This window comes from Paramisgurnus dabryanus, chromosome 19 (genome assembly GCF_030506205.2).
Source record: "Paramisgurnus dabryanus chromosome 19, PD_genome_1.1, whole genome shotgun sequence".
Taxonomy (NCBI): domain Eukaryota; kingdom Metazoa; phylum Chordata; class Actinopteri; order Cypriniformes; family Cobitidae; genus Paramisgurnus; species Paramisgurnus dabryanus.
The window spans coordinates 22841054-22868653 of NC_133355.1; the positions used below are offsets into that span (position 1 = coordinate 22841054).

A 27600-nucleotide genomic window follows, 5' to 3' on the forward strand; every position below is an offset into this window, starting at 1 on the left:
TCAAAATCACTTTAATTTGATATTTTTGGTCTAAAAACTAGACTTAATTTATCTTAATGTAAAAAATTGATATTTTTACTGAAAACAAGACAAAAGTGCTAAGAATTTTTTTTCTTGAAAATTATTTTTTGATTATTACTTTCTGACTCATTATTTTTGTCTTGTTTTCAGTAGAAATATCTAAAAATTCTTAAATCAAGATATTTTTTCTTGATGAGCAAAATGATGTAAGAAAATAAGTCTAGTTAAAACAAGCAAAATTATCTGCCAATGGGGTGAGAAATTTTTGCTTAAATTAAGTGTTTAAGAAAAAAAGAAATCTTATTTTAAGATTTTTTTTCTCACCCCATTGGCAGATAGTTTTGCTTGTTTTAATCACAAATTCACTTAAATTGTATATTTTCTTGTCTAAAAACTAGAATTATTTTCTTAGGTCATTTTGCTCATCAAGAAAAAGCATCTTAATTTAAGAATTTTTATATATTTCTACTGAAAACAAGACAAAAATAGCAGTGAAAGTCGCTTGATTTTTCAGAACATTTTAACCAAATGCTTTTAAAAAGTGGTGGGAACAAAATCAGCCATTTCAAAAAGTGGTGGGGACATGTCCCCAGCGTCCCCAGTGTAAATGACACCTATGCTCATCATAAATATTCCTATATTTTATGCCACTACTGTAATTTGTTTAAACTCGTTTTCAAGACCCTGAAGCACACATACATACTGCACTGTGATACTAATCTAAAAGTAGCCTTTACTGCCTGTTGTAAATTTCAATCATCGATGGAAACTGAGCAGGCATGAAAGGGGCGTGGCGAGCGACTCGAGTGGGCTGATACGGGGCGGAGTAATCAAGGCGGCGCCACCTTAAAAAAACAGTCGCGCCGATATGTCAATCCAGACGCGACCCAGACAGACCTCGGCCTGGGGGCCCAGCCGTGAGAGCCGTGCGCTGATTGGCTAAGTCCCGCCGTTCTTTTGAGACTCGAATCCCTATTGGTTGGAGCCGGGCGAGACGCTCACGCGCACAATGTCTACCCGCTTTTGTTATTGTACCGAGAGCGAGGCGAGAGGCTTCGGGGGAGCGTGCAGGATGCACGGACGGAGACAGCGAGCCTGTTAGCCCCGTATCGACTCCGATAGACTCATATTAGATGTTGGAGGGGGAAGGGGACTCCCATTTCTACCTCTCCGTCCTTGTCTAGGAACCAGTCTTCTGAATTCTCTAATATAACCCGACTGATGTGTGAGTATTTGACATTTTTATTTGTTAATTTTCAATCATTTTAATTGCACGTTGCATCAGTCGAGACCTTACACGAAACTGGCCGGGGGTTCAGCGTTAGGTCTGGGCTGTTAGATATACAATATGAGCTTGCTCCTAAACATCATATTACGTCAAAGGTGTGTCTGTCTGTGTCGTAATAACTCTCATCTTTGCCCTTGTCTGAGCTTTGAAATATTTCATAAGTGTCTGCCGTTTGAATACTGTCTCGAGGCATTGACATTTTGCACCCCCAAAAATCCAAGTTCATGATCAAGACGCTATTAGTTGCACCTTTCACCTTGATGGTATCGATCAGACTAGTTAGTCGGACCGCACAAACGTTTTGCGGGTCATTTTGACCATGCTCATATTCAGCGCGAGCTCGTGAAATGTTTAGACGGTGGAGCTGATGACGTCATGTGACCATATATGGGCTCGCCGCTGCATTCGTTCGCCCGCAGCGCAGTCAACAGTTTGATTTGGCTTTAACTTTGTGTGACATTTATGTCATTGCATGTACGTTAACAGCATTGATGTTATTGGACAGTACGTAGGGAATGTCTTGGATTGGTTTCTGTACAGTTTAAACATTAGCACGCAGTTTTTCCTTATTTAGTCTTGTTGGATTAAGCGCACTACCATTGTTATTACTTGCATTTTAGAGATTCTGATGTTTAAATATTTAGCTTTTGTGTCTTAATACCCTACAGTGTACGGTTTCATCATCCTGGGATATCTTAAGATGGGTTTGGGTCTGGATGTCTTGAAAAATCAGGCCATGCTTTTCTCTAGTACACGACATGATGTAATAACAAGTAATACACCCAGTGGGTTTTTTTGTATCTGAAGAAGTGAATAATGCATGCTTCACTTAAGACTTTTTAAATACACGCTGAAAGAAAAAAACACTCATGGCGTTTCTATATGCCTTTTAATAGCCTAAATTTAGATTTTTCTTTATTTAATATCATTGTACATTTTGTCTTTTTAATATAACGTTGTTACTCTACTGCCCTGTGTATTAAATGTGGATGCAGACAGGCACTTGGACGGACATGGAGAGCATCTCTGAGTCTTATTCATAAGGGTCTCAGAGAGACTCCCCCCAGATTAGAGTTGATGATGCTGGGAGATCTGAAGTGCCACAATCCGTCAGTCCTCAATTACCAATTCACTCTAAAAAAAAAGTTAACTTTTGCACACTTGCAGTAGCCTATGTCATGCATGAACTCCCATGGGCTTTTTTGTGACCAGCGGGATAAAGTTCTGCCCAGTTTATGGGTAAATTGGGGAGCTAATTAATGTTCAGAGACAATTCCCTGCAAGCCATTCATAGAACATGTCTACTTGGTCAGACATTGGTGTGACTTTAAGGTGGGAGAATCTGTTTTTCACAACCTTTCTCCTTTGCATTTCTGAAAAAAATACATATTATAATGTTGTCAAAAAGATCTGTTTAAACAAATCTGTGAAAACAACAAAAATGCTGTATTATGTATGAATCGTGCATGCCAGGCCAGTAAATGGGTAAAGAAACACATGCTGCCTGCGCAGTGCGCACATATGCTTTCTTCTACAGACCAATAAATACAAACAATCAAAACGGCAAAAGCATTGTTTTGTTTATGGATGATGAGAAAGGTTTTTACTACAAGTGACTTCAAAGAGTCAAAATTTAGTTAACTTTGTTGGATGTGCTAATAAACTCAGTATCTTGAGCAGCACAAACAGTCCTGTAGGCCGTCATTGTTGATTTGGTTATACTTGCACGTACATGCCTATAAGTCTGAATTAACACATGTGTACGACGTCACAGATTCATGTTTTCGTAGTATGAAGACGACAGTCCATAGTTTTCAAAAACGTTGAAACTGAAATCTATTTATAAATGTTTAGGGCCTCAAGACGTTTTGTAGTGTAATTGAACAGCTAAAAGGCATCAAACTTTGTACAGTATATACAGTAACACTTACTAGCAAATGAAAATAAATAGAAATTTGTCATAATTTTCACACCCTCAGGTTGTTATGTTTTTATTTTGTTTATGAAACTCCAACAAAATGTTTGTATTTAAAGAATCTTTTCTTCCATGGTCATAATCATCAAGGGCTCCAAGAAAGGACAAAAAACAATATAAAGCTCCATAAAATTAGACTTTTTTTTACACATTTTTAGAAGCAATATGAATAATTGAAAGTCTTAAAGAGCACCTTGTTGCGCACACAATGCTAATAGTTGTAAAGTTCAAGCAAGCTAAGGCAGAACTCGCGTTTATATCAGTGACACGTTCGCTGCTGAAGCGATGTAGTTTGACACGCCATTTGCTTAACATCTTTGATCAGAAAGGCGAGAAAGAGATGCAGTTAAGGTCTAATCTTATAGAAAATAAAGGGCGTCAAGACCTTAAAACAGACTTCATGGTCATCACCTCATAGCAGCTGTCATATTTATAACATCTATATAGAGCTCCGTCTCTCATATACAGGTATTTATTCTGCCTGTAGGTTTCTGCATATATTAATACCATTTTATATATTGTCTATTTCTAATGTACTGTATGCATAAATACAAAATATATTGAATGCATACTATATTTTCAGTAGTCTATAAAATTAATAACACTGTCTATCAAGACTTAATCTGTTGTTATCTTCTGGGTATTTTCACTGTAACACTAACTTTAACTTGCCCATATTTTAAAACTGTGGTGAGCATTAAGTTAAAAGCTATAGTGAGTGGCAAATGTCTACAAATGTCTATATTCCAATAATAATATAAACTGAAAAACATGTTGTATACCATGGAATATACCGCTACTGTGAAATTGGATTTATGGTAATACCGCCCACCCCAGTACATTTTATGTACATTTTAATGTACAGATTAGCTGGCCAATCAGGGACACAGAGCTTTTCAAATGGATGAGCTTTGTACAAAATCAGTATGTTTCAGAAAGACAGGGATATCTGGAGCTACAAAGATGTACGGTATGTGGAAAAAAGTTTTTTTGAACCATAAATCACGCAAACACATTGCATTTTACCAAATACAAAAAAAAACATATTTTTTTAGCAATGAAATGGGTGCCCTTTAACTATCACTCCATCTTTCATTGATAGCAAGACGTCACGAACATATTTTAAACATAATGGTTTCATGAGTGTCACGTAAACCAACATCATGACATCAAAACTTTGCCAGGACTTGAAATGATGTGAGACTGAGTAAATAATGGCAACATTTACATTTCTGAGAGCAACTGTTTTCCTTTCTCCTGCAAATTTACATGAAGGACGAGTACAGTATACCATACTGTGTGTTAGCATACCGCGTGTGTTAAGCGTGACTGAGACGTGTGCATTGATGCTGCTGTTCTGTTTTCCCATCTGTCAGAGCAGCAGGATGTCCGTGAACCCTCCCAACAGTAACGACGCCTGCCTTAGCATCGTGCACAGTCTCATGTGCCACAGGCAGGGTGGTGAAAACGAGGGCTTCGCCAAACGCGCCATCGAGAGCCTGGTGAAGAAACTAAAGGAGAAGAAGGATGAGCTAGACTCCCTCATCACAGCAATCACCACCAATGGAGTCCATCCCAGCAAGTGTGTGACCATCCAGAGGACGCTAGATGGACGCCTACAGGTGAATTTAAAGATGCAGTGATTGACACTGAAGAGTTAACTTTGGTTTTTTATGCTTGAAGCAATGAATTGCAAGCAATATTTGTGGATATGTACTAGGGCTGCACGATATTTCGGTTTAGCATCGACAATGTTTGCATCTGCAATAGTCACATCACAGACCTTGTAGAGCATTTTTAGCAGAGCTATTTCAAATGCCTTTGCCAGTGTTATTCCACACTGTTGTCACTGGGGCAGTACACATTAAAAAATCCTAATACAGTATGTACCGTGAGATACAGATATGTATACATTAGGTACCTTTGAGATACTAATACGCTCTCTGTGGTACCAATATGTACCTCTGAGAGGTACTAATATGAACTCTTTAGGTGCAAAGCTATACTTTTTAAAAGGGTACAGCCTAAATGACAACTGGGGTACATATATTGACAATTTGTTTCTAACAGTGTTTATGAGAACCGTTTAATTCGGCAGAGAGAAATCACAGATTCAGTAACATTTCACCAAGGGAAACACATGGTAGTAACAATTTATAAGATTTAGTAACACAATCTAGTGGCCTTACAAGAGGTATGTTATACCATCACACAACTATTTCCCTCATGTTTCCAAAGCTATAAAAGAAACACAAGACATAAGTGAATTCCTCTCAAACAGAGCTTTCCAGGTCATTTGGCAAGGGCATTCAGTAGTGCAAATAAAGCAATATTCACGCCCGGGAACACAAACAAACAAACAAAAACCCCATTATACCGCGATATAGGTCCCAATCCCTCTTGTGTGTTTTAATGCTTTACTTAAAGGTGGGGTGCAAGATTTTTGAGAAATACTTCGAGTTAGGTCGAGTACCAAAACACACTTGTAGCCAATCAGCAGTAAGGGGCGTGTCTACTAATCAACATTGTTGCCTGGGTTGCTTATGTGTGGGTTGGGTCTATCAAAACAAGGTCCCAATTCTATTGGGGTAGGGGCGTTTTTGTTTAGGTGATTCCAAATATCAACATTGGCTTTCAGAGATCGTGCACCACGCTTTTAAAGGGGACATCTCACAAGACAAGGTGGGGTGCAAGATGTAAAACATGTCCCCAGAGTACACATGTGAAGTTTTAGCTCAAATACTATGTAGATAATTTATTATAACATGTAAAAAATGCCACTTTGTAGGTGTGAGCAAAAATGTGCTGCTTTTGGTGTGTCCTTTTAAATGCAAATGAGGTGATAAAATGTAAACACTGATTGGCATGATGGTGGCCAATTATTTTCTCTCTTTCTCTTTCTCTCTGTACTAAATGGCAGTGCCGTTTAGGTAGGATAGTGCGGTTGGATAGTGCAGATTAAGTGGCAGTATTATTATAATATCCCCTTCTGACATCACAAGGGGAGCCAAATTTCAATGACCTATTTTTTCCACATGCTTGCACAGAATGGTTTACCAAAACTAAGTTACTGGGTTGATGTTTTTCACATTTTCTAGGTTGATAGAAGCACTGGGACGCAATTATAGCTCTTTAACATGGAAAAAGTCAGATTTTCATAATATGTCCCCTTTAAAGTAAAGTTTACATTTTTTATTTAAGATTTTAAGAGAATATAGGAGTCCACACCTCAAATATAACAATAATGATACAGTTGACCTACTGTTTATCAATGGAATCACTTTCAGAGTCATTTTTTCCAACTGATGATGAATAAAAAGAAAATTGACAGGCAAACAAAATCCTTTCGAATTTAAACAGTGCACATAATGTTATCATCTCTTGATGTGGACACAAATGTAGTTATTGTTACAGTCATCTTTAAAGTTATCATTGTTGATGTGAATGGGCCTGCAGGATTGTAGATTTTAAGTTGTGATTCATCAGGTTTGATAGACATAAAACAATGGCAGAGGCATTTAAATGGTTTCATGAGTTTGTTCTGCGAGCATGCATCAGCATCTTTGCAGCTTCGACCGTATGAGGAAAAATGTCTGTGATAAGTTGACTTGTCGTCCGATATATGACCAGTTTGAGATGATTGGCACTGGCCGCTGATTACCGTGACATTTTGGCTAATAAAAAACAGAAGTGGTACTTCTGTTTCCCCTTTCTGTCTGACAGCTTTGCCAGTAAATAATACACATTTTCTGTGTATTCTGTTGATGAAATGTTGTTATAAAAGTATTCTTTTAATTTTCTCAGTTTCTGTAAAAGTTGCTTTATTTAATTGCTTGTATTGGCTTTATGATCACTCATTCACAGGCCCTGTAGAACTTAGTTGTATTAAACCTAATGAAATATATTGGTGCAGAAAATGCGAAAATCGTCTGCATGTTTCATCAGGGCCAAGTAATCAACCATCCTGCTCTCTACATTAATAACTTTGGATGTAACAATGCATCAATTCTACGCAAACCGCAAGCACTGTGATTGGTCAACTAGAACTTCTCCATCTGGTAAAAGCAAAGATGGACCAAGTTGAAGGAATAGTCCATTTTCTTAAAAGAAAAAATCCAGATAATTTACTCACCACCATGTCATCCAAAACGTTGATGTCTTTCTTTGTTCAGTCGAGAAGAAATTATGTTTTTTGAGGAAAACATTGCAGGATTTTTCTCATTTTAATGGACTTTAATGGACACCAACAATTAACATTTAAATCAACACGTAACAGTTTTTTTTCAACGGAGTTTCAAAGGACTATAAACGATCCCAAACGAGGCATAAGGGTCTTATCTAGCGAAACGATTTTCATTTTTGACAAGAAAAATAACAAATATACACCTTTAAACCACAATTTCTCGTCTAGATCTAGTCCTGAAAGCAACAGCGTGACCTCACGCAATACGTCATGACGTCAAGAGGTCACAGAGGACGAACGCGAAACTCCGCCCCAGTGTTTACAAGTGTGTTGAAAGAGGAGCGTTCCTACGTTGTTGTATGTGGAATGATACTAATTAATGTCTTTGTGTCAGTTTATTGTTTAAAATGGTCCGCAAATGGGCGTTTCATATATGTAACACGTGACCTCCCTACGTCACTACGCATTTACGTTAGGTCACGCTGGACCGGATCTAGATGAGAAATTGTGGTTTAAAAAATTGTGTTGTTATTTTTCTTGTCAAAAATTTAAATCGTTTCGCTAGATAAGACCCTTATGCCTCGTTTGGGATCATTTAGAGTCCTTTGAAACTCCGTTGAAAAAAAACTGTTAAGTGTTGATTTAAGTGTTAATTGTTTGTGTCCATTAAAGTCCATTAAAATGAGAAAAATCCTGCAATGTTTTCCTAAAAAAACATAATTTCTTCTCGACTGAACAAAGAAAGACATCAACATTTTGGATGACATGGTGGTGAGTAAATTATCTGGATTTTTCTTTTAAGAAAATGGACTATTCCCTTAAGTAGCCATATTTAAAAACTCAAGCTGCAACAAAAGTCCCTGTCTATTTACCTCATTGTTGATGCTTCTCCAACAACGTACACTCAAGCTGCTTCTTCTATGGCTTTAGCCTTAATTTTGTAACATGCCCATGGCCTACTAGAGATCTGCATGTGTAACTGCACATTGACCCAAACAACGACGAATAAATAAAAACTGCTGCGTAGCCTACGGTGTTGATGCTACGGCGGAGGTCCGACGCAAATCTATAAATCACCCTTAAGGCAAACTTTGTAATTGTGTTTCTAAAAAGCCTAATCACATCCACTTCACACACAGCTTTCATGTGGCAAAATGCGATGCTATTGAAGTTTCAGCCAATTCTAATAACTTCCTGTCCTCAGCATCGGTATCCATGGATACAAGATGATTGACAGCGGCTACAAAGAGGGCCATTCATCAGAAAGCTTTTAACTGTAAACCTCAATAGCCTCAAAGTAAAAGTGGTGGTTTTACACGGAGGGTGTGCAGTTTCTCCACCCTTTCTTATGAGCAGATTTAGAGGGGAGGGGTAAAGGGGTGGAGAAGATGCCGTGAAGGTTGTTTTGTCTAAAAATCAGGAAAGGGGGCGGGTTAACTTAAGGACGTCTATTTTTTCCTCCCTGTGTGTAGAAGGACCGGCTGTTGATAGTACATTGTATTCTTTACACACAAGATGTAGTGATATTATTCAGTTCACAGAAATATAAGTGTGCAGAAACAAGGGAATAAAGGCGAATAAAACTGAACTTTGTCGACTTAGGGGCTCTGTTCAAAAATCAAGTGAGCGGTATACTGTCCATGTACCGTAATCAGCATCATTTGCAGTATCCTAATTAAATGGAAACTCATAAATGAGTCATTTAAAGATTGCATAAAAATGTACCTAGTTCTTAAACAATAAATCAGTGCATTCCATGTAGTATACATGGTTGAAGTACATACATTTCAGATATACTACTTCCGGCATATCTTCATTGTCATGTCACAAGTATGTTAATTTTTTACAACTAGTAAGGACATACTAACAACAACTGCGGAAATGTTTTACTCGGGTGTTGTTAAACAAGTAAGCGGTGTGATTGGTCTGCTAAAACCCCTCTCTAAGGTCTAAAAAATCTGTCGCTTTTCATCATATGATTTTCAACTTGGATCAAGATGGACTAAGTTGAAGAGCGATATTTAACTCATAGCACGCAGTGTGAAAAGTCGTGTAATACATACGGCAGTCCTTCTCGTTCACTTAATACGGCGCATCTTTTCATGTTGTTTTATGTATTGGTTTCTTTTTTTACCAGTCACTTGGGTTTGGGGTTAGATTTGGGATTTGCTTTAGGATGTCATTTAATATAAAGGTTTCTCCATGTTTTTGTCTATTTTTAAACCATGGTTTCTAGGAGTTGGAGTTAAAATTGGGGTTTGAATGTCATTTTATGTAACAAAAAGCTGTTCTAACCCCAATCCCAAGTAGCAATGGTAAAAAACTGAAAAAAATTAAGAAACCAATACATAAAACGACAGGAAAAGATGCGTCGTTTTAAAGGAGCATTTCACCCGTAGAAACATTCATCTTTATTGAAAGTGTGTCATATTTGTAGTCTAAATGTAACATACATTTTGAATTTGGTGCCTATTTGACTGAGAAAAGGGGTGTTTGTAGTCTCACCCCCTCAACAAAGATATTGGACTTCCTTCTTTCAATGATGCAAAATGATGATTTTTACATCATTGAAAGAAGGAAGTGCAACACTGAAATCTGTATTTCTTCTGTCTCAGTGGCAACTGAGGAAATGATGCACGACCATTCAAAAACATGACTGGAGTTCTAACTATACAAAGCTTAATGCAAATGGATGAAGTGTCCCTTATTGCACACGTTTTCACACTGCGTGCTATTTATATGCACTTCATGAGACTGGGCTCGGTAATTTAACTTTAACTCAACAAAGTTGTTGTTTATTTACCGTCCTCACTGCTGATGCTTCTCCAACAACGAACACAACAATCTGATTCTTCTTCGGCTTTGCGTTGATACTGTGTATACACCTGTACATGCCCGTGGACTCTCCCTACTAGGGGCCTGCGTATGTAATTGCACGTCGCTGCGAACCACGATGCAGAAGTATAAATAAAACCTAACATGTAGCCTATGGCGTAGGCCCTACGCAGAATTCACAGAACTGAACATTCCCCAGTACCATTTTCGCACCACCAGCCTGGACTCTGAAGTGACATACTCAGTAACGTATCATTTGTACTGATGGCTGATCTTAAATCAGCGCAAATGGAAGCAGAAATCACACAGTGATGGGACACAGAAAGCATCCAGAAAGCAATCTGGCCCAAGCAATAAGATTTTGTCCCTATAATACACATTTGCAATTACATCCCAGATAGCATGCAACCATTGAAACAATGTTAAAAATCGTTGATTTGTCAATGTTAATACCATTGAATCAATATCACGTTTGCACCCTCCATTAATATTGAAAAAATATTGAAATTTCAACAAATCACCATTATCGTGATCAGTGTTTGCTTTAGTTGGGCCCTTTACTCTTGCGTTTTAATGGTAAGTTTTCTTTGGCTGCTGAAGCAGTGTTTTAAAATACATCTGCTATTGCAAAGAAAACAAAGATCTAATGTTATCAAGTAGTTTTTAAGTTCTTGTAGATATACCTAAATAATATTAATGAAATACTGTTAAAGTTATGCAAAAAAAATTATTTTACAGTACTAGTTGGAAACAGTGTCAGGTCTGTTATTTTGAGGATTACAAAAACACATTTAAAAAAGCTAAACTACTGAATCTATCTCGGTCTATGAATCTCATCAATGGTGACGATTAACAAAAGAAAGCTTCATGCCGCAATGCATGCTGGGTATCATCGTAGTACTAAACTAATTTATAACTCCCAGCATGCATTGCAGTTGATTGTTTTATATGAATTTGTTTGATGATTGTCACCATTATCGAGATTTGTAGGATGAGTAATGATGTCTGAATGTGTTAGTAATTTCTCTGTTTGTCTTGTCACAGTGTATTTACAAACCAAAACAATTATAAATGTCAAAAATGGATCAACATAATCATGTAAAGCAGCTAAATTTTATATAATCTTGAATTCTTTATAAAAAGCAATCAGTTTCAAGTTCAACTTAACTTTGAAACACATCTTTTTTTCCTATGCAGATGTGTTTCTACATAAACACAAACAAACACTAAAAAAAAAGAAGATTTAACTTCGTGAATAACAAGAGTCAAGGACCCAACTAAAGCAAACACTGATCACAATAATGGTGATTTGTTGAAATCTCAATATTTTTTCAATATTAATGGAGGGTGCAAACCTGATATTGATTCAATGAAGTTAACATTGACAAATCAACTGTTTTTAACATTGTTTCAATGGTTTGCATGCTATCTGGGATACTATGGCCACATTGTCATGCAAATTGTCACCACAGAAAGATGATAGCTAGGCAGTACTGGATTAGTGGCTGAAATGTGCACAAAGATGACTCGATGCAAAATAACAAGTTGTAGAGTAAACTTATCACAAAACCAGTCATAAGGGTTAATTTGTTTTTAAATTAAGATTTATACATAATCTAAAATGTTTTCTATTGATGTATGGTTTGTTAGGATGGGACAATATTTTGGGCGAAATATAATGATTTGAAAATCTGGAATCTGAGTGTGCAAAAAATGTAAATATTGAGAAAATTGCAAAAAAAGTCCAAATGAAGTCCTTAGTAGCACATAATACTATTGATAAATATATTTATTATATATTTATGGTGGAAATTTACAAAATATCTTCATGTAACATGATCTTTTTTTAATAAAATCTATAATATTGACCATACAGTTTATTTTTGGCTATTGCTACAAATAATGTGCAACTTATAACTGGTTTTGTGATCTAGGGTCACGTTTTAGGCAGGAGGTTCTCTATGAATTGAAACTTACTGATTTTCTAACTCACTTTGTTGTAACTATTTTACCAAGTGGGTAATGACCTTGTACAATCTCATTTGTAGTTTTTAGTATGATCTGCTTTCGTTACATGGGTGGACTTCATTATTGCTTTTTACGATTTACATCGTATGAATGAATACAAATGATCCACCTTTTAAAAGTGTCATTTTTGTGAGATCAGGCTGGATTTTGCATACTGTATATAGTAGGGAAGTATATGATTTCTGTCTGATGCAGGAAAAGGTGTGCACAAGAGCTTGTCACAGTGCATTTTGGGATTGCCTTCAGCATGTGAAGGATACGTGCTGTGCTACCTTAGAATTTGGCTGTAATGAGCTATTTTAGGAGGCAGTGTAGTGTTGCTGCCTATCTTTTGACATGGCATTCGTGTTTTAAAGGTTACTTTAACTCTAAGTGTGCCTATGATGGGAGAGAGCTATTTGTCACAGTTTTGACCTTATCAGAGATTGTAAGAGCTGTGAAGGAATAGGCTGAGAGAAAGAAAACCTGAAAGCGATGCAGTGTGAATGCAAAAATTATGATTTAATGTCATTCATGCACTTAAAAAAAACGATTCATTGAATTTGCTCAATTTGTTAAGGTAAGTGGTTGCATGCAATTAAATTACAGGGTTCCCACGGGTCGTGGAATTTTTGGAATATTATGGAATGTCTTGGTAATCCCCGCTAAAGGAAGTATTGAAAAATAAGACAGAAGATGGAGAAAGATTGAATAAGAAATTGTGAGGATCATGGTCTTTACGGTGCCACATACAGTACACACTGTACTTTACAGTATATATTTCTCACTAAGCACATACAGTAAGTGACCAGCCCAGATCTTTAACCACCTCACTACCGCAACATTTCTATGTTTCGGTTAGTCTGGCTGCTTAAATGGCAAAGACAGCTGGATTCATCCCTTCACTGAACTCTTGCGTTGTGTTAATCTATGAAGGATTATCATATCGCACACACGTCCTCCCTGTTGCACTACACAAGCAGCTGTGATATGGACTCAAAAGTCACCACATGACCTTATGTTCACTCATACTACTGCATTCCTGATACATAACCAAACTATTTTGTCTGTTTGACATAATTTTAGCAGATTTGACTGATATTGCATTGAGGCTTGTGTCAGTTCTTGAGCCCGTTCTCCATTTCCCATATCTCTGTCCTGCCAAAAAACAATGCATTATGGAATTTAAAGGGCCCCTAACCTAGGTGTTTTCAGCAATATTAAAGTAGTCTCTGGTATCCCCAGAATGTATCTGTAAGGTTTCAGCTCAAAATACACCACAGATCTAGTTGAATATGGCCATTTGGGGCTGCAATGAAAACGTGCCGTTTTTGTGTGTGTTTCTTTAAATGCAAAGAAAGCTTCTGTTCCCCTTCCCGTATACAACGTAAGGGGAAGAGCGTCTACACATGTGCTATAGCTTACATTAAAACGTGTCTCTGGCAAAAGGTTGAACTATGCGCTCATAAGGCGAAGTCTGTAAGCTGTTATGGTTGGGCGTAATCAATGTGACATCACATTGCCAGGGGATCCCCAACAGCCTGTTTTGTTGGACTGTTTGCGGTTTAAAGGAGATTACACAAAGAAGAATAGATGGATTTGTATAATAACAGGATGTTTCTGCACACTGATTTTTTGATAGAAACACATTTAAAAGTCCCGTTTTTCCTGTGTTTCTGAAGCTCTGATTGTGTTTATGGTGCGCAATATAACATGTTTTGATGGTTTGTGTGTAAATAACGCAGTATTTTTTTACACAATTTTCTTATCTCTATAGCGCTGTTTTCACTGTCCTAAAAACGGGGTGATGTCTTCCTTGCTCTAAGAAGTAACGTATTTCTAAAGGAGGGACGAGTTCTGATTGTGTAGTTTGTTTAGTGTGTTGTGATTCGACAGCAGCTTAGCTTAGCCGGCGACTGACGTATTCCTGTGGGCGGAGCTTAGTCAAAAACCCTTGCTTTGCCATAATCCATTGGAAGTAGAGGGCTGTAGTCCATGCAGGCCGTTCGCTGTAGGCTTTGAAAGGGGAATTATGTTAAAGAAAATATATCGCTTGGCATTGAATTTTAAGCTGTATAATTTTGCAGGTATTATTTATGCTCTTACAGCAACATTACACACTAACTAAAGTTTGAAAAATGGGATGAGGAAAAACCTTTGAAAGTGATTTTTTTATTTAATAATTGATTATAATAATAAGAGGTGCATTCAAAAGCATATGCTTGAACAACTCCTAAATCTATTCAAATTGGCATGTATCTTGCCACGTAGGTTTGTTCTTCGGACGTAAATTATGTCTTATAATTGTGTGGCTTGTTAAAGGAAAACACCACTGTTTTTCAGTATTTTACTATGTTCTTACCTCAACTTAGACAAATGAATACATACCTATCTTTTTTCAATGCGTGCACTTAATCTTTGTACAGTGTGGTGAATGCGTTAGCATTTAGCTTAGCCCCATTCATTCCTATGGCTCCAAACAGGGATGAATTTAGAAGCCACAAAACACTTCCATTTCTTTTATAAAGATCGGTATGTATTAATTAGTCTAAGTTGAGGTAGGAACATAGAAAAATATTAAAAAACGGTGGTGTTTTCCTTTAAGGAAAGATGTGCCTTACTAAGCTGATCAGACAATAGACAGACAATAAATAATTGACTTTTTGGACATTTTTATGTTACTGTAATAATGCCAAATGTAGCACCCAATGTTTGTTTATTTTCCAAAATATAATACTTGATAGATTTTGTTTTATGTAATTCATTAATTCTGTTATTTTAACTTTCCTTTCCCTCTATTCTGTTCTAATTTTTTGTAGGTTGCGGGCCGTAAAGGTTTTCCTCATGTAATCTACGCACGGTTGTGGCGCTGGCCAGACCTGCACAAGAATGAGCTAAAACATGTGAAATTCTGCCAGTACGCATTTGACCTCAAATATGATAATGTCTGTGTCAACCCCTACCATTATGAGAGAGTGGTGTCACCCGGGATAGGTGAGTCTGCTGCACCTTTAGTGAATGAACAGTGTGATATTAAATGTGCAGTTCATTTTAAATCATGTGCACTCTTGCAGTGTTGTCCAGTTTGGCTTGTCTCGTTGAACCAAAAATTTTCATATATGCATAGATTTTGCAAATTCATAACATGTTTTTCTTTCTGATCTTTTTAAATGATTGACACACCTGCAGTTGGTCTTAGTCTTCAAAACACGGGTGAGTTCTGTATGCAGCTTTATCTTAGCATGATATTTACAATACACATTTTGTCATTTAGCAGACGCAATACTTTATACCACGGGCTGTTGAATGCTTTTTTCTGATTGGTTGAGAAATGTTTCAGGGGTATGCATTATTTGTGTATTAACACACACCTAACCTGTCAAATAATCACCAGAGTAATGTTTGTGGTAACTGTGGTATAAGCAGAATAATTGGCTAACTTTATAACTTAATAACTTTGGTGTGAAATGTAACCCAGACATGTTTGCTGTGAGATTCGCTGATTCAAATTCATGATTCATCATTTCTCTGGTGTCTAGGTCCCTCCGGCAGACTGATAAAAGAAGAGTACAGCCATGACTGCATTCAGATGGACGTTCCTCCAGGTCTGCCTCCTCAGCAGGACCACCAGGGGGCGATGAAGCTCCCCCCTCCAGACCACTACGGCCAGCCACTGCCCCCTCTCCAAATGCCTTCAGAGCCCACGCGCGCCCCTCCGCCAGTCGCCCTTTACTCTAATATGCCCCTCTCACCCACTGGTAAGCAGAGTCGTCTGGCCGCATGGGATTGTGGGGTGTTAAGATGTTCAGCTCTGGGCATCCCAGCTGATTGCTTAACTTTTATGCTTTTCAGCATCAGGCTCTATGATGCCAATGCAGGGAGGTCATGGTGAAGGCCTGCTACAGATTGCGTCTCCTCAGAGTCAGGTCATGACCCCAACACCTCCTCCCTCAACCCCTACCCACGGACCTTCGCAGACCCCCGTCCCACCCCAGCCACCGCCCAACCAGAATGGTTACAACAGCTCCAAACACGCGCAGGGTTCATTTCACAGTAAGTGTTATGTAGCCATGTCCTAATCTAACCAAGCGTGACTCGACAGGCGATAAATGCTTTCCGTGTTATTCTGATGTTTTGTTCAAACAAGCTGCAACACATTTTGTTGTTCATTTGGTTCCTTCTTCGCTAGCATTGCACTGGGTAACTCCATCCATCATGAAATCTCATTGGCTTCACATACTTGTACATTAAACATGAAATATATTTTGAATGGTTGAGATTTGGTCACGCTGTACCTCATTTTGACTTTCATAGATTTGCCACTGAAAGCATGTGGTATAGGGTTAGGTGTCAAGCCATTGCCTCATATACAAAATATCTCTTAATTGTTGCAGCAACCTGGACAGGCAGCAGTACAGCCTCCTACACGCCTGTAGGACCCCAGCAAAATGGCCGTGGCCATCAGCCGCCTCTTCATCACCCCCACTTTTGTATGTTTGCTATAAACACAATCACAATATTGCAGTCAAATATACATTAATTTAATACAATACCCATTTAATTATTTAAATAATATCATTTTAATTGGACTTTTCAGGGTCTCAGCATCACAGCTCAGCATCTTTCCCCCCTCCAGTCTCCAACCATCCAGGTTTCTACGTTAAATAACTCCACTTAAAACAAACACACTGCGTATTTAAACTTTTATTTATGTGTATCTTATAGTTTCGTATACCTATGACGCATCTGTAGGTCCTGAATTCTGGTGTTCGATCTCATACTTTGAGATGGATGTTCAAGTGGGCGAGATGTTTAAAGTTTTGTCCAGCTGTCCGGTGGTGACGATTGATGGGTATGTGGACCCCTCAGGAGGTGACCGCTTTTGCCTGGGTCAGCTTAGTAATGTGCACCGCACCGACGCCAGTGAGCGAGCCAGGTATGTGCCAGGCTGTTTCAGTCAGCAGGGGATTAGTATTATTATCTATGTATAGTTGTTATAGCTATGCAATATATTGTATTATTTACAATATATTGTGGTAATATTCAAAATTATTTTTATAGCATTTGTTTTTATTTTAATGTGCTTTATGTGTGTTTTCCTCATTTCTGAAGCTTGTGAGGTAGAATAGTTATGTGTTGTGTATATGTATATGTATATATATATATATATATATATACAACACAGCACAACACACATATATATATATACAACACAGAACTATTCTACCTCACAAGCTCAAACATGCAGTACATAAGTTGTTTGATATTGTACGTTGTGGTATTAGTGCAAATTAATAACATTATTATATTTAATTCTTTGTGTTGACAGGCCTTCATAATTCTTAAAGGAAAACACCATCGTTTTTCAATATTTTACTATATTCTTACCTCAACTTCGATGAATTAATACATACCTATAATTTTTCAATGCGTACACTTAATCTTTGTACATCGCGTCATTCCTTAAGATCCAAACAGGGATGAATTTAGAAGCCACCAAACACTTCCACGTTTTTCCTATTTATAGACATTACATGTTACATGAGTAGTTACACGAGGAGTGATGATGTTACTGGGCGCTGAGGTCGCCGTAGGGCAAACTAAGTGCTCTTCCGCCAAATTCATCCCTGTTTGGATCCTAAAGAATGAATGGGGCTAGGCTAAATGCTAACACATTCACGACACACTGTACAAAGATTAAGTTCACGCATTGAAAAAAGATAGGTATGTATTAATTCATCTAAGTTGAGGGAACAACATAGAAAAATATTGAAAAACTGTGGTGTTTTCCCTTAATGTTTTAGTATTTTGTCTTTTAAAAGAAAATATGGGGATACAAATTGTTTTAGGGCTGTTAAAAGATTAATAGCAATTAATAGCATACAAAATAAAAGTTGTTTTTGCTTAATATAAACAGTAGGTGTGCACTGTGTAATTATTTTAAATATATATATATATACATAAATAAATGTTTCTTTAATTTCTATATGTATGTGTAGATTTATATATACATAATAATTACACACGATACACACACAAATGTATTATTATGCAAACAAAAACTTTTATTTTGCATGCGATTAATCTTTTGGCAGCCCTAGAAAAGATATTTGCGATTTTGTGAATTGCTGTATTCCCCACTACTACTGTTGTATGTGTGTGTGTGAGAATCCTTTACATCCTTAGATGTAAATGATTTTCACAGGTTTTATATTTGCTTTAGCACACATCACAACAATAAATACACAACATGCCAGAATGTTTCTTGACACCATGGTAAACAATAATAAACAAACAAACAAACAAACAAACAGATTGTGTAATTCTGATGCAAAGTGTCATAACGGCCTTATGTAAGTGATTTCATCCAATCAGAACCTGATATGTCAAAGACGATTGAACAAAATGTTTTGAAAAGGCTGCATTTCCATAAGGTCTACAACAGTTACAGTTCTGATCTGTCATGTTTTCTTTCTCCCCGTCTTCAGGTTGCATATAGGCAAAGGCGTGCAGCTGGAGTGCCGTGGAGAGGGCGACGTGTGGATGCGTTGCATGAGTGATCACGCTGTCTTTGTGCAGAGCTACTACCTGGACAGAGAGGCGGGCAGAGCCCCTGGAGATGCAGTGCACAAAATTTATCCAGGGGCGTACATCAAGGTTAGCGACACAAGCTCCGCCTCCAGCCTGCATCTTAATAGGCAGTAAATAGCATTGTGCACTTTGGAGCTGTGTGTGTATTTTAGTTTCCTGGCTGTCACATTAGATTTGCTTCGCCCAGAGCCAGAGTTTTTTTGTGTGTGTGTGTGTGTGTGTGTGTGTTTGAGCAACTTCTCCATTGTTAGGGTATTGACGCCTATTGCATCAGATGCAAAAAGTGAATGTGTCGTTTTGTTTCTGCAGGTGTTTGACCTCAGGCAGTGCCACAGGCAGATGCAACAGCAGGCGGCCACTGCGCAGGCAGCTGCAGCAGCACAGGCTGCAGCGGTTGCAGGGAATATTCCCGGACCGGGAAGCGTTGGTGGAATTGCCCCTGCAGTCAGTGAGTGTCTCCCTTTAAACATGAACCATTTATCGGTTGCATTGCATTTTACATTTTTAATGTCATGTGTTTTTCAATGTTTTGTAAATCTGTGACTCTTAATTACCCAGGTCTCTCAGCAGCAGCAGGGATTGGTGTGGATGATCTCAGGAGGCTGTGTATCCTCCGTCTGAGTTTCGTGAAAGGCTGGGGACCAGACTACCCACGGCAGAGTATAAAGCACACCCCCTGTTGGGTGGAGGTCCATCTGCACCGTGCACTGCAATTGCTGGATGAGGTGCTGCACACTATGCCACTAGCAGACCCTGGACCAGCTAACTGAAGCCAGTGAGAGGAAACAGTACACACCTCAGCATACACTCATAACACAGATACTGTACTCACTTACAGTAAGCGTGCAAACCAGTGTGCTCACTTGGATGAATCGGTCTGCACTTTTATCAGTCATTCAGTCGGACAGAATTCACTAATTCAATTCACTAATTGTTATATAGTTAGATAAATTATACTTTTTGTTTTTGGTGAATCTCATAAATGTCCAGGGGTGCGTCTCCCGATAGCTTTGTTAGCCAACTATGGTGGAAAGCTAAGGCATAGTTCATGGCATAGATGGTGTTTCCCGAAACCATCGTTTCATTTGCAAACTGCATCACGAACTCTCCAGCTGGGAATTTAGCTGTGGTTAAAAGCATAGTTTTTTTGACATTGTAGAGCAAAATAAGCAAGCCACATGCAGTGCATTTTATATCCATCATTCTAAATATATATAAATTTTACATCTTTTACTTAGTAAACAGAATTATAGTGCTGTCTTTGAAGACTACTGGAGGAAATCCCTGGGAGGAGTGACGTAAGAGGAATGTTAATAATATTAATGAATATCTTGAAATAAAACAACAGAGAACTAAAACACGATAACAAAAACGTCTTCAGATGCAATTTACATTATTTACAGCAATAATCTGACATTAAAGGGCATATATTATGCAAAATCCACTTTTACAAGGACATGAATGTGTGTGAACACAACAACCCTGCCACTGTAAGCCCATACAGGTTGATTGAACTTAAAACATTTATGGAAACTCGTTGCCCTAAAAAAGTTGATTTTGCCTGGTTGAAATAACAATTAATTTTAAGTTTAATGTACTTAATGTTTTAATTTCTTCCAATATTCCTGCACTCTTAACCCAGTTTAGTTGACATTACTAGAAATGTGTGAGGAAACCTGTTGCATATAACTTTAGTTTTTATCACTTTGTATTACTTTTGATGTTATAAATGGTATTATAACAAAAATGAATGACTGATTTTAAGTCAATCATTGAATAAACGTGATTCTCCACAGAAACACACAAAAATGTGTTTTAACATACATTGTACAGTGGAGAGAAATACAATAAAATGTTTTGAACAGCGTTCATGTACGGAAACACTGATCACCTGAACGGTGACTTCACAAAATTATAATTTACAACAAAACAACATCAATAATATAAGAGCTTGAACCTATATGACATTTTATTAACAAATATTTGAATAGAGAAAGTTCTTATCAGTTTTTAATTTGTGAAAAAGCAGAAAATAATCAAAATATTCAAGCGCAAAGGATTATGGGTATTCCTCACAACATGAACTAATAATTTTAAGTTCATTTTACTTGAATGTTTTAGTTTAATAGATTTTGTAAGGTTAACAGTTAAATCAACAAATCAATTTAAGCCTTTGCTTAAAAACAGAAAATATTAATGATGTTTCCTTGATTGTTTGAGTAAAGACAATTTCTGGGTTAACAGTGAATTAAAAATTGCTTTTTTATCCTCATTTAACCAAAGCAATCGCATTGGACATGCTGTATTGATTCTCTTGTTATTGTGATATCACACTGATAAAGCTCCACCCACAGGCAATGACAGACTGGTTAATTTAACCCAAAAGCTATTCTGAGAGGCGGTTCACATTTTGCACCTTATGGAAAACGTGACCGCACCACTACCGCAAAAAGTTGACGTAGCTGCGAAACCGACGCAACTGGAAAAAGAGCGTGTCACTTTCTATTTGAGGGCACTTGCTGTGCGTCTACATTCAAAACGACGTATTTGCGCGTGCAAAAGAAGTGAAATGTGAACACCCGCTCAAAAAAATTTTTGTTAGTACGTTGTAGCGCCAATGCGAGTAAAGATACTATTGTCTCAGACGTTATTCACAGAAATCAGATCTATTTTTAACCAAAAGCGCTCACTGTCTGTTGGTAAGGGAGTGAGGAACTGTGGCTCATTTGCATTTAAAGGTACAGACATGAAAACAGCGTTTTTTAATCCCACCCAAATAGAGGCATGCTATTACAAATGATCTGTGGGGTATTTGAGGCTGAAACACAGACACATTCTCTGAGACTCATCTTATGTCTTGTAAAAATAGGCATAATATGTGCCCTTTAAATCAATCTGAAAAGATTAATGAGGAATCCACCTCCTGCGTGACATCATCAATTATATTGTTGAACCAATATTGTTCAAACGATGGATGTGCGACAAAGTTACTATGTTTTCGGGAAACAGTCGTGACTAGCTAGTTAGTTTCTCCCAACTATGCATCGTACCATGGTGGTTCAGGAGAGAGTTACATTATTATTATTCGGGAAATGCAATCCAGGTCATATATCTTCCGGAAATCTAAAGAAAAAAGTTACATTTTGAGATTTAAGGGAAGTACATCTAAACTACTGTAATGTATTCAAACATTACCTTTGTTTGTTTTGTAACACTTAATGATCGTTTTACAATTTATTTTAGTGTATTTGAAAAAATAGACTACTGTAATACATTAAATCTGTATAAATTAAATTCAACATTATTATAATGTACAAATACTTTAAATTATACATAACACATCACAATATTTTTCACATTAGCAATGGGAATACAATGTCATGTAACTAAATCCAAATACAAAATATAGACGTAATTTTCATTATGAATATAATATACTTTTTTCTTTTAATTATGGGGTAAAAAAAGTACAACCTGCACATGTTCTTGACGTTTTGTGAGATTCACCATCTCAGATTAAATGTATATACGTTAGCGCTACAGGTCTAATAATGAATGCAAGTTTACACAGGGTTGATTAAAAATTATGTTCAGGGAAATAGCTTTATTGTTCATATGCCTTTCTAGCTTTGCACATCAAGTAGTTATGATGAAAATATTAGAGCCTAATAGTTTCGCAATACTGGTAGAAGATGCTTACAATCTGTCCTGTGAGAAATTTATAAATGGGGTCAGTATCTGATCTCGTGATAAAGCGCAACAATGACTGCTCACTTTTTCTGCGCTTGGGATCTGGAAGTATTTGTCCTTAAATGATTTGGTTATCAGTAAAAAGGTAAAAGACTGTATACATAACATCTGTTATGAGGCAATGAACTACTCGTCCAATGAAGCATTGCAAATAATAAAATCAAAACCAATGTAAGTTACACGCTACGGGTTTGTTTAAAATTCCATGCATTTTTACGAATTTATGAGAACATTTTAAAAAAATTGTTGCTTCTACAATCACGAAACAACCTCAGGCCTATATGTTATCACTAAAAATAATCTTCTCCTAGAAGACAATAAATTGGATTTTTACTTCCAGAACCCTTCTGTTATTTTACACTCTGGTATCTCTCTCACACACACACACACACGTCGAAGATGACTTATGTTCAGGTGAGGAAGAGACTGTTCATCCTACACCAAGTCAGAAATCCACGGGTCTGGTAGCACCAAATGCCTCAGAGCAAATGTGCGCCAATATGTCGGCGCCGCCCACTTCAGGAAACGTTTGAGAGGACCGTTAATGTAAACGTTCAACGTTTTGGATCAAACCCTGCCTCTGAGGGACGGAGCTGAACCAGATTTCTCCTAAAGCTGGTTACACGGATAAAAACTGGCAAACTGTTTAAACAAAATCCTCATCTCTTGTGCTTGTGATGTGCTTCTATAGATGTGGACCTCAACTCGGCTATCGCTGCCTGCTGTAAACGTGGCTTACTATCCAAGCTTCTTGTTAGTCATACAGTAGCCTTCCAGCTCCTTTATTTTCATACCAAAATGAAATTGTTCAGCTTTAAAATGGTATTAGTATTTGTGATGACGCAGTTTGGTGTCTGTAACCAAAATCATTTGCCATGCGGTGTAACTCACCAAAGCCAGAATACCTCATGATAATCTAACACGAACCCAGTGGATTTTTCTTTATGCCAAAATGCCATTGGAGTCTGCTGTTTTCTGGACCTCATGTTCACCTCATACTTTAACCGAAACCAAAAGGAGGCGTGGCTTGAAGAAGACCGAATGTCTTGATGCAACCAATGGTTTGTTTGACAGTTACTCAGATTTTGCGTTTAGGTTAACTTGGAAAGCGACTCGTTTTTCGACTGTTGTAGCAACATTTGCCTGTCATTGTGTAGATTGTGACCAACATTCATTGTCAGGCAGTCCCATTTGCAAACGGGTAGAAGAATACTTCTATTTTTTTGCTGCCATCCCAGGTTACAAATGTGTATGTTTTACTGCACATGTATGCATAAATCAAAACACTCTTTATATTGGTTTATTTAACATGTACATCCGAAAACAAATGCAAATATTTAACCGAAATGTCTGATAGTAAACATTGAAGCCCATTATGCTACGTTCACGTCATGTCATGGTTACCGTAATTACGAGATGACAAACTGTAATGTTCTGCTCACACTGAAATGTTCACATTAATTTTGTTTTAAAAGAATAGTTCACCCAAACAATTTTGTTTTGTAATTTTTTACTCACCCTTATGTCATTTGAATCCCCAGTGTTTTTTTCCTCTCTTTCAGTGCACATTCTTTGTGTGTGAACTGATATTTAGGCAGTTTAAGGATGTTCACTTTTAAATAATGTGTGACAACTGCAACAACTGCGAAATCCACAACAAGAAGGAAAAAAGTAAATTTCTTCAGGACACTTAAGGTGTATCCAAAATATCCATCTATCCAAATACGAACACATTATTTTCTATGAATGTGACTCTGGACGCTGCTTAAATCCCTACCGTACCAAAGGGTGCCACTCACATAGTATAACATTAAAGGGGACATAGAATAAAAAAAGCATTTTTACCTTGTCTTTGTTGAATAATGGTAGTCTACCCGCATTCACGAACATGCAAAAAGTGCTAGACATGCTTAACATCTCAGTCTCATAGAAATTCCTCTTTTAGAAATGTCTGCCAGAAAACGACCCAATCTGAAAAACTGATGCTTATGACATCACAGGCATCTCACTGCCCCTCCACTTTAAAATAATTGGCTAAATTTTTTTTGAGTGGCAGCAAAGTCAGCCAATCAGTAATGAGATTGCAAGTTAAGCCAGTAGGGGGAGACAAATAGGTGCAAAACCACTTGTTTAAAATCCCCCACCATAATAGAGCTATCTGAGAGAGGTTTTTAGAAAGCTTCTAAGGCATTACAGACCCAAACAAAAACAAATTTTGTCTTCATGTCACATCACAGAACAAGGATAAATACCCCCTTCAATCATTCTATGTCACCTTTAAATAACATTATATTTGACTAAAATCATTTAACATACCTGTAGGCTGCTAATGCATATTTTGCATTTAAGTAGACTCTTTCTGACTAAGCTGGCGCTATTAAATGTGCACCTCCGGTGTCCGATACCTGCGAGTTGTCCTACATGTGACGCAGCGCTGCGCATCTCACACGGTTTGGAACCTCTTTTAAAATACACGATAAGTCGAGTTGAGTTATTTATTTAATACTTTGGGTCATTTTAAAGCTTGAAGGGTTTCCTGGTTACTATGGGAGGTATTTGGTGACTGAGGAAAACCCCAGACAACACTTTAAAAGAACAATCTGTGTTTGGGTTACTAAGAAAAACAAAAGACATTGGGAAGTTTAAATAACATGAGGGTGAGTAAATAATGACTATTCTTTTAATTTTTGGGGCGAACTATCCCTTTAAAGCAATAGTCCACTACATGAATTATACAAATTTTAATATTTTATAAAATAACTACATGACAACATTTTACTCATGATTTCGAGTGTTGACATTGCAGCGTTCAGGCGGAAGACTACTATTTGGAGCTCTGAAAAAAATTAAAGTTATTACTTATTATTTTGAATTACAATTTAGATTTTTAAGCATGTGAAGGCTTTTTACAGGTCATAATTCCTAACTACAGTAATTTGACATGATGTGAATGCACCTATAGTTTCTTGAAGTCAACATGAAATTAAAATGGACACATTTCTGGTCTTATTGTGCACTATTGTTTAGCACATTTTATTCCAAACAAATGAGTGTTGGTCTTTTTAACAAATTTCCTTGACTTATGTCCCAAAGGTCATGTAAGCTTGAGCTTACAGCAATAATAATAACTAACAAAAGCTTTAGGAACCACATTGTGCTGAAAAATGGTCTAAATTCTCCTCAGAGGTCTGTGAAGTGACATCCTCCACAATTCTTTGATGGTTTCACTCGGACAAATATCACATTACTGAAGTAGAAATTATTGTTTCATGTTGACTTCAATTACATGTACATTCTTACTACTTATAATGTGTTGAGTATAAGCGGTCAGAACTATTTAATAGAGGGATTTAGGGTGTCCTTATTTTTTGTTCTCACAGTAAAAGTATTTGTGCCTTTCCTGTTGTGCTCATTTATTTGTAGAAAAAAGGCCTTCCCATTTATTTTGAATATAATGTAAACCTTTTATTGAAATCTGTAAATGCGGTTTTAAGCAATGAAGCATGGCAGGGATGTTTAAGTCCTCTTCCATTCACAGAGTGTTTTCAGGTTATGACCCTGTCATCACCTGCGATGCAAGTGATGCGAAATTCATCTGCAGGGTATAGTTCATGTAGGCTCAGGTCATGTTGAAAAAAAATGAGGCTTTCTGTAAATTTATTTTAAGGCCTTTTTATGAACGTTAGTTGCTTTAAAACATGTCAGGTATAGGCCTACTCATTGTTTTGATGTGTGCCTTTGTGGTGTATTTCATTGGAGATGTGACGCATACAGTGACAGTAGAAATTACAATGAAACGCTTTGGCTTTAATACAGATTTCAAAGGCACTTTGCAATGTATGCCTAAATTCATCTGTTGAATCAGTGTTATCTTCAAATCTTGAGGTCGTTTTAGGTGAGAAATACTCTCATACACTTTGGTGGTATAACAACGTGTTGTAATTTAAGCCGAAAAATGTTTATAATAAAAAGACATGAACTGCTATGTCATTAGCATCTTCATTGCATATAGTTTGTTTAGAATCACAGATATGGCATGATTATAAACGTTTGGTTGGTTTAAACCATTTGCCAGTGATGTTGCATAATCTTTCAATTTTATTTAGCCTTAAATGCTGAAAGAGTAAAGTGTTATGATCAAGTCCAAATGTCATTCAGACATAGAAAATATTAAGAGTCACTTAACTGTACGTTCTTTTCACTGCCTACTCTGTTCTGCACTGTAATTTAGTTTTTCTTTTAAAGGATAAAAACTCATTTGTCCAAAGGACGGCTTTATCCAAAAAAACCTTCACACTTTAAAATACAGAACCTGTGTGTTTTCACTGGTGGGACATACTGTTATTGTGTAGACATGATGAAAACAATAACATGACAATCACCCAACTGGAAGTCAAATGAACAGCATTCCATGTATAAGCCTATTTCTTACAAGTATTTATCAGTATGCTATCCAGTGTGAATATATTTGAACTGACTATTTTATTGATATTGTCATTTCAATTCTTGTTGTTATAATTATTATTGTTAAAGGACATTCTGTTCTTGTATGTTGACTGTACACCAAAGTAAAAAAGTCATTTTGATACAGATGCTTTTGTAATGTGTTTTTTTTTTGGAGGGGGGCATATACTATGATTTATGTGTTTGTAATATAAATGTAAAGCGAACATGAAATTAGTTTTAAAAGTAGATTTAAATTTCAATATAAATATATATATTTTATTTACTATAAATATATTAGCCTCAATGATATATAGCATAATATAACCTAAAGAGCTTCAAAACATTGACCAAATTCAAGATAAGATACATCAATCATTTTAGGGCATTGTGCAACATTTTCATATAATTATTTTAGATTAATTTCAATTCGTTTTAAATGTGAAAGTGAATTTAACTAATATTATAAAATGATAATAATTTCATATAGTATCATTTAGTATATAT

At 36.9% G+C, this 27600-nt stretch overlaps 1 protein-coding gene across 3 annotated transcripts; it reads left to right on the forward strand.

Moving 5' to 3' along the window:
• The first annotated feature begins 861 nt into the window (after positions 1–861).
• smad10a (SMAD family member 10a) lies at positions 862–27240 on the forward strand. Of its 3 annotated transcripts, none has more exons than XM_065293465.1 (12): positions 862–1246; positions 4661–4906; positions 15129–15303; positions 15499–15522; positions 15849–16067; positions 16162–16362; positions 16704–16799; positions 16907–16960; positions 17035–17245; positions 18798–18966; positions 19210–19348; positions 19459–27240. In XM_065293465.1, exons 2-12 carry the CDS (start codon positions 4670–4672, stop codon positions 19668–19670), a joined length of 1737 nt encoding a protein of 578 aa, XP_065149537.1. In that variant the 5' UTR covers positions 862–1246; positions 4661–4669; the 3' UTR covers positions 19671–27240. The 3 variants fall into 3 exon arrangements, with proteins under 3 accessions (XP_065149537.1, XP_065149556.1, XP_065149546.1); XM_065293484.1 differs by having other exon boundaries at positions 17062–17245; XM_065293474.1 differs by having other exon boundaries at positions 4666–4906.
• The last annotated feature ends 360 nt before the right edge of the window (positions 27241–27600 follow it).